The 17,676-nt window shown below is 36.5% G+C and overlaps 2 protein-coding genes and 1 pseudogene across 2 annotated transcripts; 1 reads left to right on the forward strand and 2 right to left on the reverse strand.

The window, feature by feature from the left end:
• Nucleotides 1–26: 26 nt before the first annotated feature.
• On the reverse strand, nucleotides 27–2,526 carry LOC125222037 (DNA repair protein XRCC2 homolog). Its single transcript, XM_048124431.1, has 10 exons — nucleotides 2,343–2,526; nucleotides 2,088–2,235; nucleotides 1,850–1,974; nucleotides 1,508–1,578; nucleotides 1,094–1,159; nucleotides 785–922; nucleotides 587–668; nucleotides 459–495; nucleotides 274–365; nucleotides 27–201 (listed from the first exon to the last, which is right to left on the reverse strand). The coding sequence occupies exons 1-10, from the start codon at nucleotides 2,523–2,525 to the stop codon at nucleotides 178–180; spliced, it is 966 nt and encodes a 321-aa protein (XP_047980388.1). The 5' UTR covers nucleotide 2,526; the 3' UTR covers nucleotides 27–177.
• A 267-nt stretch (nucleotides 2,527–2,793) lies between these two features.
• Nucleotides 2,794–5,141, reverse strand: LOC125221575 (putative pentatricopeptide repeat-containing protein At1g17630). Its single transcript, XM_048123714.1, has one exon. The coding sequence runs from the start codon at nucleotides 5,139–5,141 to the stop codon at nucleotides 3,015–3,017; it is 2,127 nt and encodes a 708-aa protein (XP_047979671.1). The 3' UTR covers nucleotides 2,794–3,014.
• Nucleotides 5,142–13,966: 8,825 nt separating this feature from the next.
• Nucleotides 13,967–17,485, forward strand: LOC125221576 (annotated as a pseudogene).
• Nucleotides 17,486–17,676: the final 191 nt, after the last annotated feature.

Genomic DNA, 17,676 nt, shown 5'->3' on the forward strand with positions numbered 1-17,676 from the left:
ATCGAAATAAAGTGAAAGATGTTTATTAACAATACATAATTATCTAAAGCTTGTAACTAGCAATAAACAAATTATAACAAGAGGATCAATTCTTCTATTTCCATATGCAAACAATATGGTGAAAGGGGAGCCAAAAAAGCTACCTTTTGGTGACTACTGAGTATTTTCTCCTACACTTCATTTGGGGATCAAGAGACAGCCCTGCAGCGAGTTACGACACGATTAGATTTGCGATGAAGAAGATGAAGCAATACGAACAGAGCATAACCATACGTCGTTTACTGTAAAATGGTCTGAGCAGTTAAGTGATGGCAGCAGCCATTCTGCTGAGAAAGTAGGCCGGTTCTGATGCTTGCTTTCACCGTCTGTAAGGGGACAAAGTTACTACGAGTGATGGTGATGATAATAGGTAACAATGAACGGACAATTATAGGTACGGAGGGTTAGTTGATCCAAACCTAAAGCGCGCAGAAGCATTCTGTGTGAAACGAAGGACTGCAGATTTGAGTGGAAACTTAAACTGTGAGTTATGCAGTTTTGCAGGGGTAATTTAGTCATATCATGTTCGTGCGGAATCAGATCATACCTGCCACACGGATGGCATGAAACAACGATGTGGTTTATTTTGAGCACCTCTTGGATCCGGTGTCTTCTCATCGGGCCTTTTTCTGGAACAAAACCGGCGACAAATGTAAAGGAATAGAAACGGCAGTTGCAGAGATAAACTAGACTAGGCGTAGCAGTTCAGCATGATGAACGAGGAATCTTATATACTTGGTCTAACCTTATCACTTCAGTTATCGACTGTTTATCACCAAATGCAGCTGACTTAGTGGCTAAAACAAGCATGGGATGCACCACCAGAAGCCTCTGGATCTCCTGAACGACAGTTTCAACCACCGTCTGCAAGGAGAGGCTCTTCCTGTCCATAAGTAAGATAAAGGATCCGTTAGGGAGCACGCCTGGTAAAGGAAAACTGGTAAATTGAAGCACAAACAGGAAACCGAAAAACTAAAAAGACCAGAAGCTGAAGAAAGAATTAGAATGATGAAATGACATGCAAATAAGCAAAGAATAATCACAGAGACATCACCGGTTGTTGTTGTTCCCGGTTGATAAAGTTGGTAGAGCACGGTCCATCCAGTAAAAAGCCCCTATGCTGGTTCAGAGAATTGCTTATACGTTACTGATTTACATAGGTATCTACAAAATAGTTCTGTGAACAAACTGCTCAAGAATTAAGACAATAACACATGAAGATGTATAAGTGTGTAAGCCATATTTCACCAACAATTTGTTATCTAAGCCACAATAGAAAACGACATTAAAGCCATGTTGTAATGTCCATTCATCACCCATAACAGAAATGATCTTGCTACTCAGTCGACATTTGGCCTTAAGACTATGAAAAGCTATCAGCATTTTGGAGGGGTTTGTGAATGAATCGGTTCTTGTGAAAGGAACTATGCACAAACTCGAATATGCTGCTAAACATAACTAAACCAACCTGTCGATCAACAGCATATAAACAGCACTACCTCCCTTTTCCTTCTCCTGCTGAATCCGACGATGCAGCGTCTGCAACAAATGGACAAACGCTGAAACGCTTACGTGTATGCATAAACGAAATCTCATCACATTTTCAAGTGGATGTATGACTTCACGATCTTTGATAGATAAATAAATGTCCAGAGCTGATGCACAGAAACTTAATTTCATCGCCTCTCAGAATCGAACAAAAAACGAGGCATCCACATAATGAGACCTAATGTTTATGGGAAGAAAAGAAATTGACAAAACTTGCAGTATAATTCATAACTATTGTAACAAGAAAACCCAATCCTCTCACCTTAAGAGTAGCAAGAAATTCGAAACTATTGTAACATCGCGTATACAAGAAACGCCTCATGGATGCAACAAACAACTCTTTATCATATTCATTTCCATTTCCCTTCAAGCTGCTCCTTCTTAACCCTGAACATCATTCACATATCAAACCCCCCCTTTCCAATTTCAGTTTACGGAAATGCACTATCAATCAATTATCAATTAATCATCAAAATAAGTTCGATTTAGTAAAAATTTACCATTAGCATCGATGATTCGCCGCTGCAAAGCTCGTGCGATGCTCAAAACGTCAAAACGGCAGTCCAGATCGATGAATAGCACAGCGCGCTCCAGCCCTCCATAGCTCACGCCCTTCCACTCTTTAGGCAAAATGCAATTTATCGCCGCCTGCGTAAAATCCACGCCATAAAAATGTTTTTAACCCTTAATTGAACTTCAAGGAAACGAGGAGCATGCTATTATACCGATTGGTCGGTGGAATCAAGGCAATTTACCTGGATGAGGATTAGGGTTTTGGCCGAAGGAGAGGGCCCCACGATTTCGACGACGTTGCCGGCGCGCAGGGGAATGCGGTGGAACGGCGGCGGCAGTATGAGAAACGGGCGCTCTTTGAAGATTCTGACCAGTGTTTGCTCAGCTGTTTCGTCTGCTGTGATCCATGAAAATGCTGACGTCATGTTTCTCGGTTGTTTCATTTGGCGGGAAGAAGATAAAAATTGCTTAAATAAGTTATTTTAGTTTTAAAATTCGACAAATTTCAATATAAATCATAAAATATAATCAAATTATAATTCATCCCATATTTTTTTTTAAAATTGAATTACATATAGCGAACCTTTTAATTTTCATAATCATCTTATCTGTCTCTGTTTCGATAACATTTCCACGTGTTTAAAATTAACTTTTCACATTTCTCTTTTATGCCGATGAACTTTCACAAATTTGCTTTGAAAAAATTTATAATAATACTAAAATTTTGAAAATATAGCTTCTATCGATAGTTTTTCCTACGTCGGCCATTGCTCATTTGTCGATATGAATGCATATAGCTTCTGTCGATAGTTTTTCCTACGTCGGCCATTGCTCATTTGTCGATATGAACGCATATAGCTTCTATCGATAGTTTTTCCTACGTCGGCCATTGCTCATTTGTCGATACGAACGCATCAGCTCGCCTCGACAAATCCCGGTGGTGCATAGCTCTCCCTCACCATGTGCATATTCAAATCTTGAAGAACCAAATAAACTTCCCCCATATCCATCTCAAATCCCCTTCCAACTGAAAATGAGTGAACCTTCTTCTTCACCTCAATCCAGCTCTGCGCCGGGACCTTCCGCAAACCCTTCGCCCTCGCCAGCGTCCTCACCCCGGCCGCCTCGTCCCAACGCCCACTCGTAGCGTACAAATTCGACAACAGCATATATCCACCCGTCGCGCCACTGTTCATATCAAACATCACGGCCGCACTCTCCTCGGCATCGTCTACCTTCCTATGCATCTCACAAGAACTCAACATAGCCCCCCAAACAGGCGCGTTGGGCTCCATCGGCATGCTCTTTAGAACCCCACGCGCCTCCTCGAGTAGCCCGGCCCGCCCTAGCATATCCACCATACACGAGTAGTGCTCCACGCCGGGCTCGACCTTAAACACCCGACTCATGTGGTTGAAAATCTTGCGGCCCTCGGGCACTAGCCCTGCGTGGCTGCAGGCGGAGAGGACACCAACGAAGGTCACCTCGTCCGGCTTCACCCCTTCCTCGACCATTTGCTCGAAAATATCGAGAGATTCGAGCCCTAATCCGTGCATTCCATACCCTGTGATCATTATGTTCCATGAGATTACATCTCTAAACTCCATTTTCTTGAATAACATCTCCCCTGCCCTTAAATTCCCACATTTCATATACATATTTATCAAACCGTTCATCACCAATAAATCTTCATCCATACACAATCTAATCGCGTGGCTATGAATCTCTCTCCCAAGAGAAAGAGCTGATAATTCACCACAAGATGAAAGCACACTAGCAACCGTCAAAGAGTTAGGCCGAACTCGAGCACTCTGCATCCGTCGAAAGAGCTCCAAAGCCGCCTCCTTTCGCCCCTCACTAGCAGCAAATCCGCCTATCACCGCAGTCCAACTCACTACATTAGGCCTCACCACGTTCGAGCTCTCCAACCTTAGGAACACGGAGAAGGCGTCGTCGCACAAGCCCGTCCGAGCATAGGCCGAGATCAAGGCGTTCCAGCTCACCAAACTCTTCAATTTTAGAGATGAGAAGAGAAACTCTGCTTTTCCCACATCACCAATTCTCCCATACATGCTCATAAGAGCATTGCTCACAAATATATACTCTTCAAATCCACCTCTTATCACATGGCAATGAACAATCTCACCTTTAGCAGCCATTTCACCATCACACACTGAGATAACAACAGCTACAGATTCAGCTGTAGCATCAACCCCTCTCTCCCTCATCAAGCCATAAAACTCCCACGCCTTCTCACCAATCCCACATTTCGCAAAGCTCGAGATCACCGAGGTCCACGTCACCGGGTTCGCCTCCCACCCCTCGCCCTCCATCCGGTGAAGCATCCCAACCGCGCCTTCGCAGTCGAAGTTCTTGGCGAAACCCGACACCACAACGTTCCACGAGACACGGCTTCTCAGAGGCATTCGGTCGAACACCTTGAGCGCAGCTCCCATCACACCAATCTCTCCGTACATTCCCATCAATTCATTACCAACATGTAAATTACTCGAAATCCCAATCCGCACAGCGTGAGAATGAACCAATTCACACAGCCTAACACCACCAATCATCGCACACGCCCTGATAATCAGCGGAAAACCGAATTTATCAGGGTGAAGATCAACCTCCCGCATCCGGAAATACAATTCAACAGCAGATTCATACTTGAAATCAGAAAGATAAGCGCGCAGCATTGAGTTCCAAAACAGAGAGCTGCAGAAGCAGTCTCTGGGGCAATTATCAAACACCTTGCGTGCATCACTCAAAAGGGTGGCTTTTGCGTAGGCAGAAACGAGTCTAGCCGACAGGAACGCCGAGGAAAACGAAGATGTAACGGAAATCTGCGCGTGGATCTGCTTAACGGGGCCATCAAGATTGAATCTTTCGTCGATTTTGCTGATGCAATGCTGAAGAAGACGGTCGAAGAAATCAACGCGGCTATTTCCCGATTGAACATGAATTGCTTCAGCAAAGGGAGTGAGGAATTTGAATGGTAATGGAAAAAAACGTTTGTTGAGTAAAAGAGGTAAATTGGTCATGACCCTCAGCCATCACTTCATCACCTGCTTAAGTTATAGTAATATCATTGCATTTGTTGCATTATTTTATAATAGGGATATTGACATCTAATATCACGAAACTTTCAAAAAGTTGGATTTTTCCCATGAACTTTGAAATTGACAAATAATATCACGAACTTTACCACGTGTTTGTTTTTTCCCACAAATAATACTATGATACTGATTTTTTTTCGTAATTTATCGACAACAATTTCGAAAGTTTCAAGTTTTCAATATTTGAAGATAGTTTTTCTTGAATCTATTAAAATAACATGAATTTTTTCATTCGTGGGAAAAAACAAACACGTGATAAAGTTCGTGATATTATTTGCCAATTTTAAAGTTCGTGGGAAAAATCCAACTTTTTGAAAGTTTCGGATATTAGATGCCAATATCCCTTTATAATATTGTTACCTTTTTCATTAAATATTTTGTCTCGAAGATAATTTTATCATAAGCTATATCTAATTTTGCATTATTTCAATGTATTTTTGCTTTTTTCTTCACTTTTTTGTCTCAACGTATTTTTGTCAATATTAATATCTATTACTAGGAAAAAAAATATAACTAAAACGATATTACAATTATCAGCACTCTGATGTGCTAAAAAATGCACCTTTTCCTTATGTATTTCATTCTCTTTTTACTCTTTTGCTATCTCACTTAAAATAATATCTTTTGCAATTTCACTTAAAATAAAAGAAAGTACATAAGATATGTATTTGTACTAGTATATACTTCGTATACACTACTTTTTTAGTGTTTTAACAATTATTATTTCATTTTATAGTGTACTAAAGTTGTGCGGTTTTTATTTATATTACTTTTATTCATAATCTCTTATATGCATGTGTTATGTAATGTATATAATTGTTTTAACTTACATAGTATAATACAAATAAAATATTTAAGTCGTGTTAAATTTTCATATCCACAGTTTATTTATATATAGTATTTTATGTTTTTTTTTACCTAAAGTAATTAATTTATATTTCATTTATACGGAGTACTATTAAATCTAAAGTGTCAATTGGGGTGGGCCGACCCAGTCCATCATGACTCAAATCCGGCCATCAACGAAACAAGGCGGGTCTAGCTGGACTCATAGATTGAAAGGGCTTAAGTTGGACGATTTCTCAAACACGGTCTAACCAATTATTCATAAAAAAAATTTAAATTAGTTTATATTTTTAAAGTTTAAACTTACATTTAAATATTTTGAAAAATAATTCTAATAATGTAAATTTGAATATAAATATTTATGTAATAATACTATTAATATAATATTTTATGCAATTTTAAAGTCATCCAATGAACATATATATGAATTATACATAAAAATATAAAATCTGATAAATAGTGTAATCCTCTAAATAATTTTTTGTAATATCATCTAGTATAATTTTTAAAAAAAATATATGAAAAAAAAATTTATAGCACAACCCAACCCAACCCACTTCACCGGTGGGCCTGGGTCAAAATTTATAATAAGAAACTCAACCCACGTTGCCGATGAGCCCCGATGTATTCAATTACATAATGTTATTGGTATGAAAACCAATGGCTACTCCGTATCGGTGGGCCTGGGTCGGTTAGGGTTAAAATTTGTAATAAGAAAACCCAACCCACTTTACCGGTAAGTCCCGGTGTATTCAATTACATAATATGTTATTGGAATGATAACCAATGGCTACGCCACTTCGTAATCTCAAAATAATTAAGACTATTACCGAACTTCAAGAATCAGGGATCTGCATGTGTGATAACCCATTTTATGTCAACATTATTCGCAGGTTGGTCTCTAAGATAACATGCTATTATTGTTGTCAATCCATAGACTAATTTCGGTCTAAGTTGACAGTTCGAATACACTGTTTGACTTTTGTGTTTGTCGTTTGTTTTAGCTTTTGGAATAGAAGTTCTGAATACGATATGTTATGAAGGGAGAGTTGTCGAAAGCAAAACCGTCGATCACCTCAGTAATCTCCCAAATGACATCCTCTCTCGTGTGTTTGCCATGATGGATTTCAAGACCGTGGTTGGCACGGCAGTTCTTTTGAGGCGCTTTAGATATGCATGGACGATGTCATCGCACCTTGATATTAATGTGCTATACAATGGTGATAGATACGACGACCCTTTATTTGAAGAAAGCATGAGGCGTATCTTCACACTGCAAGAGAAATCAGATTTGATCTCCTTTTGCCTCTGTGTCAACAGTGAGATTAGTCCAGATTTTATAGAAGAGTGTATATTAAGTACGCCATTGATCGCAAGGTACAATCTTTTCTGTTGAGAGACTTTTTCTATGTAGAAACCTTTTCATTGCCTACTGAGTTGATGAGTTTGATTTCATTAGTATATTTAAGCTTGCATATCAAGATGCCTAATATTACCTAGGAAGATTGTATTGCCTAGTTTGGAAAGTTGAGCTTAAAGAATTTTGTTTTCTTAGACAAAAACAGTAGGACTCAGCCGGGTTTGTTCTTAGGGTGTCCTTGTCTAGAAGTGGTTATTCTGACGAAATGTAGTTTTAGTCGTGTTGACATACTGTAATGTTTGAAATTTGACTCCACTAGTCTTGGCAATTAGAGATTAAGAAGTGGAGTAGCCATTGGTTGCCATTTCAAGAACATATTATGCAGTTGAATACACCCGGTGTTTTTTACCTAGCACAAATGACCATTCTTGAGATTAACCTTTGGGAAGCCATTGCCTTCTCCGGAGACTATTTGTTTTGGTCTTATGAGTGATAGTAAGAAGTCAAGGTATGTAAGAATTTCTACAAGAAGTCTTACAACTTTATCATATTTATAGTCATTCCTTAACTTGTGTAAAATGGTACAACTCTGTCATATTTATAGTCATTCCTTACTTATTCTAGAATTCTCTACTTCATTCTTTTATATTCTAAATATATAGATTTTTCTCATATGAAATCTCGATATTTTCTTAAATAATATCAATAATCTAGAGAATTTCATATCTAGATAATTTTCCTAAAAATATTTAGATATTCTAATTTCTAATATGTAGAGAATTCTACATAATATCTACTCCATTCGTCCGTGAATAGAAGTCCCGTTTGTTCATTTTAGTCTGTCCACGAATAAGAGTCTCGGTTCATATTTACCATAATTGGTAATATGGTTCACACATTCTACTCACATTTCATTTAAAATTAATATATACAAGTGAAATTCATATTCCACTTAATTTTTTTTTCATTCACTTTTCTTAACATTTCTTAAAAAGTACCGACAAGAAATGAGACTTCTAATGACGGACGGAGAAAGTAGATATTTTTATTACAAAAATCAAGCTTATTTATTTATATTCCAACACAAACAACCGCTTGACGATTACATAGATTCTGTCAACCACCTTCATGAATTTGATGTGCCTTACCATGTACGCTTTGCAATTGACAAAGGTAATTATGTATTCATATTCATGGATTTTTTCTCTACCTCGGTAAGTGTACATTAGCTATTTACAAATATTCCATGTCTAATGTGTTGGAATTATGCTTGGTCAAATAAATTTGACCAATAATATATGCGACGAAACATCTAATTTCAATTTACGTTTGGAGTAGATGACCGTGGTATATTCATTTTCTCAAATCCGATTTTTGACTAGTGAGAAATAATTAATTAAAGTTGGTCACAATTGGAGATTATTCCATTTGTTCCTTGTTAAATGATTCACTTTCCTTTTTGGGATATCCAAGCTAAGTAAGTCATTTGTTTTTTTTTTGTTCTCTCTCTACTTTTTTTATCTGCCTTACTTTATTCTCTTCACATAACTAACAAAACTCCACTTTTTTGGGATATAAAGGAGTTATTAGCTGAAACCAATGGATTAATTAAGGGTGTTAATTATCCCACATTGGTGGAGAGAACATTATTAAACATATGTTTCCTACGTCCCCAAAGAATATGCACTTTAAGTTCGGCACAGGTTTTAATGTAAAATTAGTAAAGTAAGAAAGAAGTAGAGAGAAAAAGTAATTAAAGTATTATTAGTGGAGAATGAGTCCCACCTCATTTAAGATAGTTTTCAAAATTAGAAAGTGTATATTATTGTGGAACGGACTTAAAAGAAAATAGTGCATATTCTTGTGGGACTGTGGGAGTATGTAATAAGCTGCATTATTACGTGTAATAATTATTGTAGACTGGGATGGGTAGTGGAGCCCACACACGCGCCGCCGCCTTGCCTCGACGAGGCCGAGGCCGTGAGTCGTGCGCCTTGACCCGTGTCCAGTGTACTGTGGCCGTGTGCCGTGGACTTGGATCTTGACAATTAGTCTTTTGGTGATCTTTGGGTTGTTCTTTGTGGATAGTCGTTAAGCTTGGTTCGAGTCCCGTCTAATCTTTTTGGACCACCTCAAACGTAACAAAGTCCATGTTTGTCCATGTCGTGTGAGACACGCAACAAGGTCCACGATGGACCCCCACACATAGCGTGTTGCAACAAGGTCCACGATTGACCCCGAGGCCGATCTATCAAGTTTTTAGAAATATTTCGATGTTAGCATCTTTACCTATCCGGGGGTGAGTTTCGCAGCCGGTACATCAAGCCCTGAGAGCACTTCAGCCTGCGTACGAATATTGTGTTTTTCAGTCAAATATAAATGATGGTCCATAGCGTATCTTAGTAAAATATAGACACAAATGGATACTCACTCAATTTTTGTTTTTAATTTTTTAACTAAGATGACTCATTACTAAAAATAGAAATACATGTTATCTCTGTTTCATTCATTCTCTCTAACGTTACTCTCTCGTGCCGTCCAAATAAGGAGTCATCTTCGTTGGGACGGATAGTGTACATTTTTGTACCATTGCACTAGTATTATTCACTGTCTTCTTTAAAAATGAAATCACACATCTAGTGAGTATGGACGTCGGTATAACATTGCTAGATTGATTTTTACATTTTTATGAGCAAAGTACCCTCTCACTATAAGAGTTATATATGTATTTTTCATGAAAGAGGGCCATCATTTTGGTTTATTCATTCCCTATTAATGTATGTGTTGTGAATATAAAGCAATTTTTGACGACTTCTCTCGATGAATATTTTCAGAAATGAATAAATAGGTGAAGTCGCATTGATTGCCTTGTAGCACATTATAATGCAGATAAATTAGCTCTCGCAGGAGACGTTATTTTGGTAAATAAATTTCTTATAGCAATAATATACTATTATTATCAGAGACTTCTAATGGTTTAACGAATAAGGACACAAGTAATACTAGTGCAATGTACTCCATCCATTACATAAAAAAAATAGAGTCATTTTGTCATTTTTGATAAATTTAATAATAGTTGAGTCTTTTTATTAAATTCAACATATTTTATTATCACTTACTTTACTCCCTCTTACTTTATTCTCTTATTCTATATATCTTTTTCATTATTTAATATTTCTTTACTTAACTTATTTAATTATATTTTTTTCTTAAATCACGTACTAATAAGAAACGTCTACACTGTCGTGGAACAGAGTGAATATGAAACAAATAAGCAATTTTAGACTATTAGTTTTGGATCTAATTTTAAAGGGCATTATTTAAGAAAAATGAAGTACTGCTACGAAGTAACAAAACATAACACAAGTACTATGATTAATAATTTATCATAGTACTAACTTCGAAAGGTTGAAAACTTTAACACCTATTACACATTAGTCACTGGTACAGCAATAGTCATTAGATAAAGAGATTCAACACAATCACATTATTCGAAGAGGTCAACATAACTTCTTATGTCTCATAATCAACAGTTTTAATTAGGAGAATAACGTTAGAAATGGAAAATAGTTTTGTTTTCAGTTCCAATCTCTCTCTTTCTCGAAATCCAATAAACACGGAGTCGTTTGGGTTTTCATGAAACCAAATCATAAGTTAAAACATTATGTGACCATATTATGGTCAACTATAATCTGATTTATTAATATAGAAAAAAATCGATTTATTTATAATATTCGGTTCATTAAAAAAATCAATTTACTTTTATTTACTAAGTATATCTTTTAATTAAATTTGCTACCCTTTATTTTGCTTCACCATAAGTGGCGCCTGTTTTTTTTTCCCTCTTTCCCATTTATTTTTCCTTGATTCGCGGTAATGAAAAATTGTGCAACTATCCATATTCAGTTTATAAATATTATACTCCGTGCTTAGGGGAGTATAAATATTTTTCCTAAACCCTAATGTGAAAAGATAAATGTATAAAATTCTACATACACGATAAACCTAATTCCCGGTAAAGAAAAATCGTGCAACTATCCATCCATATTCAGTTTATAGAAAATATTATACTCCTTGTTATTATGTGAAAAGATACCCTGATTTAATGGAGTTCGGCCAGTTTTTTCTCAACTGCTTTAATCATTTTTATTATGTACTTATTTATTAAGTTGCTTTTAACATATTTAAAAATACTACTATAAAAATATTTGAATGGAGTTTGACCGGCTTTTTCTCAACTGATTTTATCAATTTATTTATTGAATGCTTTTAATATATTTTAAAATTTTAATATATAAATATTTAAAATAAATCGATTGTCAAATCATTTCATAATAATTTGGCAAAAAATATATATCTATCTATCAAAGTGTTAATCTACAAAATTATCAAAATATTGAAGTTCATAATAAGAGCATCTCTCCATCCATGGCAAGAGCATAGATGTAGGTAGGGGTGGGAATTCAGTCGGTTCGGTTCCGATCGAACCGATTAATCGGTTAACCGACTCCCATTTTTTCTGAAATCCAGAACCGAAACCGAACCCTTTGTCTGTCGGTTTGATTCCTCAAGGAATCGATTGGTTCGGTTTCGGTTCCAACGAAGGAACTGAACTCAAGTGCAATGTAATACATTAAGTAATAAGTCATAAAATCAAAAGCACAAAAACAATGATTCAATTCCATCATCAAAAACCAAAATTCCAACAAGTTTACAAAACTAAGTCCAAAACCAATATAAACCAACATTATTCATCAAACTAATTTCTACTTTTCTAAAAAAAATAAATAATAAAACTAAAATAAATATATAAAAATTAAATATTTAGAAAACAACGGTTATTCGGTTCTAGCCTTTCGATTCTCGGTTAGAACCGGGACCGAAATTAGCTTAAACTTAATAACCGGAATCGAACCTTAATCTTATTTTTTTGGTTCTCGGTTAACCGAAAACCGAAAAAATAAGGTTCGGTTCTCGGTTAACCAAGAACCGAGAACCGTTCCCCCATACCTAGATGTAGGCCTAGACCCACTTTTATTCATTTTTTACTATATGTTCTTCCGCGAGAGCACAACACTCAAATGACAAATCTATGCTCTTCCACAAGAGCATGCTCAAGGGGACCACCATTACATTATTCAATTTAAATAATACAATTGCTAAAAACATTTTCACAATATTAAAATGCATTGAAAATTTTTGAAATACTATTACAAATTATTAAAAAATTAAAAATGACATAATTAAAAAATCCTAAAAATTAAAAATCATATAATTAAATTCATAATGAAATTTTTTTGAAGTATGATGAGAGATAATTTGATGTAAAGAATGGATGATGAATGTGTGTATTTTTATAGATAATTTTGGGATAATTTTTATAAAAAATCAAAAAAATTTGAAAAAAAAAAAAGAAAAATGGCTATATTTTTGGGAATATTTTTTTTTTCTTTTTTTTTTGAATTCTTTTTTATTTTTTATAATTTTTTTTAAAAATAAATAAATTCAACAGCATAAAAACGATCCTATCCGGATGCGCTACATAGGCATGCTCTAAAGTGGAGCGTGGATATGATATTCATATTATCAATTTAGATTGAACTAGTATTAACACCGGCGGGACTTTAAATAATGAATACAGATTCCAATTAAAATGTAGAAAATAAGAAGTCGAAACAATACGAAGATTTACAAAATTAGAAATATACTTATCTCCCCACTCTAAATGAAGAATTGATAATAAAAATAAACTGTAAATAACTATACACAAAACCATGTTAGGTAGAGTAACACTATAAATAATAGTTATGGGACTCTTAACGAATCCACCAACATCAGCCAGACAATGAAAAATTATTATTAGTATAATCAAAATAAATCGAATATAACACATTTTAAAAAAATCATTTACATTTTTCACTATTTATGAAGAAATTAAGAAAGTTGCAAGATTATTATTCACTCCATCTCGTAAAAGATGTTACACTTGTGAAACGATACAGAATTTTAGAAGGTTTTATTTTATGAGTTAAGTGAAGAGGAGAAGATATACTCTATTTATATTAGTATGAGAGAAAACTTTTTCTAAAAATATAAATGTGACATGGAAAGTGAGACAAATTAAAAAGGAAAGTGAGACATCTTTTATTAGACGGAGGGAGTATATAAATATATAAATACATTAGAAAATTTTATCATTTACTATCATTTATCATTTATAATTTATAAGCGATCAAAATTTATAATAACAATAACCGACGAAAAATTGGACAACTGGACCAAATATTTAAAAAATACTCCATATTAAAAATAGCCCAATTAAATTATTAAGAAAAGCCCACACAGAAAATAACATGAGAAGTAAAATATATGCAATCCTCTGAAATAGCCCAATTAAAATAGCCTCTTTTTTTTTAAAAGCCCAACATCGAATAAAATTGAACAATCCCAAACGACTTTCAAAAATAATTTATCTAAATTAACTAATCACAATTTAAAAGTATAATTAAAGTTACATTAATTATGATATAATAACATATTATAGAAAAGAAATACTAGTACTAGTATAGAGGATTTTATCATTTTTGCCGCAACCGATGAAACCCCAACCGACCCCAAATTATCTTTGTTTTTGATTCCTATTGAGCATTTATTTCCCCAAAATATATATATTTCCATATATGAAACCCCCTTCGTTTTTTATTCCTAATATTCATCACTTGCCTTATTTAATGTATCCAAATCAAAAATTGCCTTTTGGGGATCGATCCCTTTCCCCTATATATATAGACCCGTCGATCAAGACGCACACACTCACATCGCCCTTCTCCTCCCTGTTGCTGCCGAGACATCTCTCCACAGCCCTCACTTGGTGTTTTAATCGATTCCATATTTTCCCATCGGAATTGTTGAATATGGAAAGGTGTGTTGGTGCGTACGTAGCAGCTCCTCCGACTCCGAGGACGAAGGAAATCGAAGGGGATAAAAGCAGCCTCGCTTATCAGCGAACGGAATGGGAGGCCTTGAGGAAGAGCATCAACGGACTTCTGAACAAAGTGAACGCGGCCAACATCAAGAACGTCATCCCGGAGCTCTTCTCGGAGAATCTGATACGAGGCCGGGGGCTCTTCTGCCGAGCCTGCATCAAGTCTCAGATGGCGTCTCCATGCTTCACCGATGTATTTGCCGCTCTGGCTTCTGTGGTCAACACAAAGTTCCCTGACATAGGATGTCTTCTCGTGGGGAGGATCGTACTAGTGCTGAAGAGGGCCTACAAACGCAACGACAAGCTACAGCTACTCGCGTGCATCAAGTTCATAGCTCACCTGGTGAAGCAGCAGGTGGTTGATGAGCTCATTGCCCTTGAGCTGCTCACCTTGCTGCTGGAAAACCCCACCCATGATAGTGTTGAGGTTGCTGTTGCCTTTGTTACCGAATGTGGATCTTTCCTCGTGCTGCAGGACCATCACCGTGCATGCACTATCGTCTTCGACCTCTTTCGTACAATTCTCCATGAGGGACAACTAGATAAGCGCGTCCAGTTCTTGATCGAAGGCCTCTTTGCGTTGCGCAAAGCAGCAAAGTTTCAGGGCGTCCCTCCAGAACTCGACCTGGTGGACCAGGATGACCGAATCACTCATCAAGTTTCTCTGTTGGATGATATAGATGGTCACAACAGTTTAGATGTTTTCCATCCCGATCCCCACTTCCTCCAGAATGAGACCAGGTATGAAGACATAAAAAGGCAAATACTACCTCCTGATGATGATGATGATGATGATGATGATGAAGCAGAGGATGATGATGATGAAGAATCTGCTTCAGCATGTCCAGTCTCAATCAAGGACGACACTGAGACAAACTTGATTAACCTCCGCAGAACCATCTACTTAACCATCATGTCCAGTCTCAATTTTGAAGAAGCAGGGCACAAGCTCTTAAAGATTATCAAACTAGAGGGGGCTGCTGGTCAGGAGATGGAACTCTGCCATATGCTTTTGGAGTGTTGCAGCCAGTGCACAGCCTACTCCCGCTACTATGCACTTGTTGCCCAGAGGTTGTGTCTCATCAACAAAATCCATCAGGACAACTTCCACTAATGTTTTGCCCTACACTATTCTACTGTCCACCGTCTTGACACCATCAAACTATCCAACCTCGCTAAGTTCTATGCACATTTGATTGCCACCGATGCCTTGCCCTGGCATGTTTTGGCCCTCATATCCCTCACCGAACAAGACACCACCTCTTCTTCTCGTATATTCATCAAAGTTCTCTTCCTTGAACTGTGCGAACAACTCGGTCTTTCATTGCTTGATCAACGTCTCTTGCAACACTCCATTTTCCCCAAGGACGGCCATCCCAAAAACACAAGGTTTGCTATTAACTTCTTCACTTCCATTGGCCTTGGTGGCCTCACACAACACCTGCGGGACTATCTCAATCTCACCAACAAGCCCAAGTCCTTATCCCGTGTTTCTGGTACCGAATCCGGCCATCCCAACAAGAGGATCAGAAGAAATTAGTGTAGTATTCATTTATTTTTACTCATGGCTCCTCGATCTGTTAAATGAGAGGGATTGACAATTATAAACACTATTGTTTTTTTTGTAAATCACTTTTGCAATAAAAGTTAAATTCTCATATCCTTCTCTGCTTACTATCCTCAAGACTTACATACTCCATTGTATATTTTTATTTTCAAACCCTCGCCTGGTAACTATTCAGTGCACTTCAATAACTAATACTATGTAAACATATTCACCATTTTATGTGGATATGAAGCAAAACAAGATAATTAAGCTTACTTTAATCAGGATTTAAGGAATTATATGCCTGTCGTTGGCTTTCCTATGGCAATTATACACCTTATGGCAACTGAGCTTAATGAGTGTGTCTATGCCATGCTAGACTTTGACAATATGCAATTCAGATACACGAGCAACAAGAATGAGATGAGACATGCCCATGATGGCTGAGAACACTAAGATACTCATGCATATACTACAAAAATTTACTATCTAAGGAATACAAAGCCAAATGAGGCTAACACGAGAAACAGATCACTCTGCCTTATTAAAACGACATTGAAATGAATTTATCAGCGGCATAAATGGGAGCTGGTCTCCAAGAGCTATGTTTTCTTAATCATCCAGAAACACTTTATAATGTTATCATAGACAAGGATCATGGCTAGAGTTCTTGTGAAAATGACTACACAAGTTTACTGCATTATCACATCACTGGTAGGTACCTCATATTCTATCTACACGGGAGGGAGGCTCCAGAAGAGCGGAACCAGTAGGCATTGCCGATGAAAAACAAAACAAGAAATCATTGGTTTAGATCTCTTCGGAAGCACACAAACTATCTATGCTCTCAGCTAAGAATGTCCAGTGACAATTAACGTACAGTAATAATAATAAGGAAATGACAATCTGTCATGACATATTGCAAAAGGATAGTAAGCGTTATTGTCAATGCAGAATCAGTAGCATTCCAGCAACTTATGGATATAATCCAATGTCATCATGCCCCCTTATACATGAACCAATGGTTGCCTCAATTCCATACTTCAAAATCAGAAACATCACCTATTACTTCTATTTGGTGATACATATGGAGAAATCTAACAATCAAACTACTTTTATCAGATTCAGAAATCTCCAACTCATTAGCATTCCAGATATGTAAAAAAATCTCACTGAAGTCCAATTTCAATGTAATTAATTCAAAAATTCGATCTAACTACATCCATAAGCACAAATATTTTACCAAGTTCTCTGCATTGTATTTGTACTACTAATAATTTAAGAAGCTAAAAGAAAAAAAGCAGTGCATTACACAGGAAAAGCCCCAATTTGTAGTGGATATTGCATACCTATAAGATGCGAGATTGGAAGTGGAGCAGGAACGAAAAGGAAGCCCAATCATGCTTGGATCGAGCCTCCGCCAAACTTCGATCGTGTTATCATCAGCTCTGTTGTCCTCTTCCTCCGCCGCTAAGTACGCCGGAAATTGATCTGAATATCTTCAGCTTCCCCTCTTTCACTGCAGAGTGGTGGCTGGAGCAGTAGACTTTTATCAAATTAAATATATAAAATGAATGTTTACTAAAACATCTTTTTCTGATTTTAAATGAATATTTACTAAAATAATTAGAGAATTAATTAAAAATAAAAAATTAGCTACCATATTGCTTCGATTTCCATTTGAGAGGATAATTGGTGAAATGTATGCTAACTTATTTAGGAG

The sequence above is a fragment of the Salvia hispanica genome, chromosome 4 (assembly GCF_023119035.1).
Source record: "Salvia hispanica cultivar TCC Black 2014 chromosome 4, UniMelb_Shisp_WGS_1.0, whole genome shotgun sequence".
Lineage (NCBI taxonomy): Eukaryota > Viridiplantae > Streptophyta > Magnoliopsida > Lamiales > Lamiaceae > Salvia > Salvia hispanica.

Bases quoted from the DNA above. Each gene is read 5' to 3' on its own strand.
- LOC125222037 (XM_048124431.1), bottom strand. From the start codon at position 2,525: ATGACGTCAGCATTTTCATGGATCACAGCAGACGAAACAGCTGAGCAA. The intron at 1,579-1,849 runs GTGAGAGGATTG...CATTTGTTGCAG, and splicing joins AATTTCTTGCTACTCTTAAG to ACGCTGCATCGTCGGATTCA. The intron at 669-784 runs GTTAGACCAAGT...GTTTTGTTCCAG, and splicing joins TCGATAACTGAAGTGATAAG to AAAAAGGCCCGATGAGAAGA.
- LOC125221575 (XM_048123714.1), bottom strand. From the start codon at position 5,141: ATGACCAATTTACCTCTTTTACTCAACAAACGTTTTTTTCCATTACCA.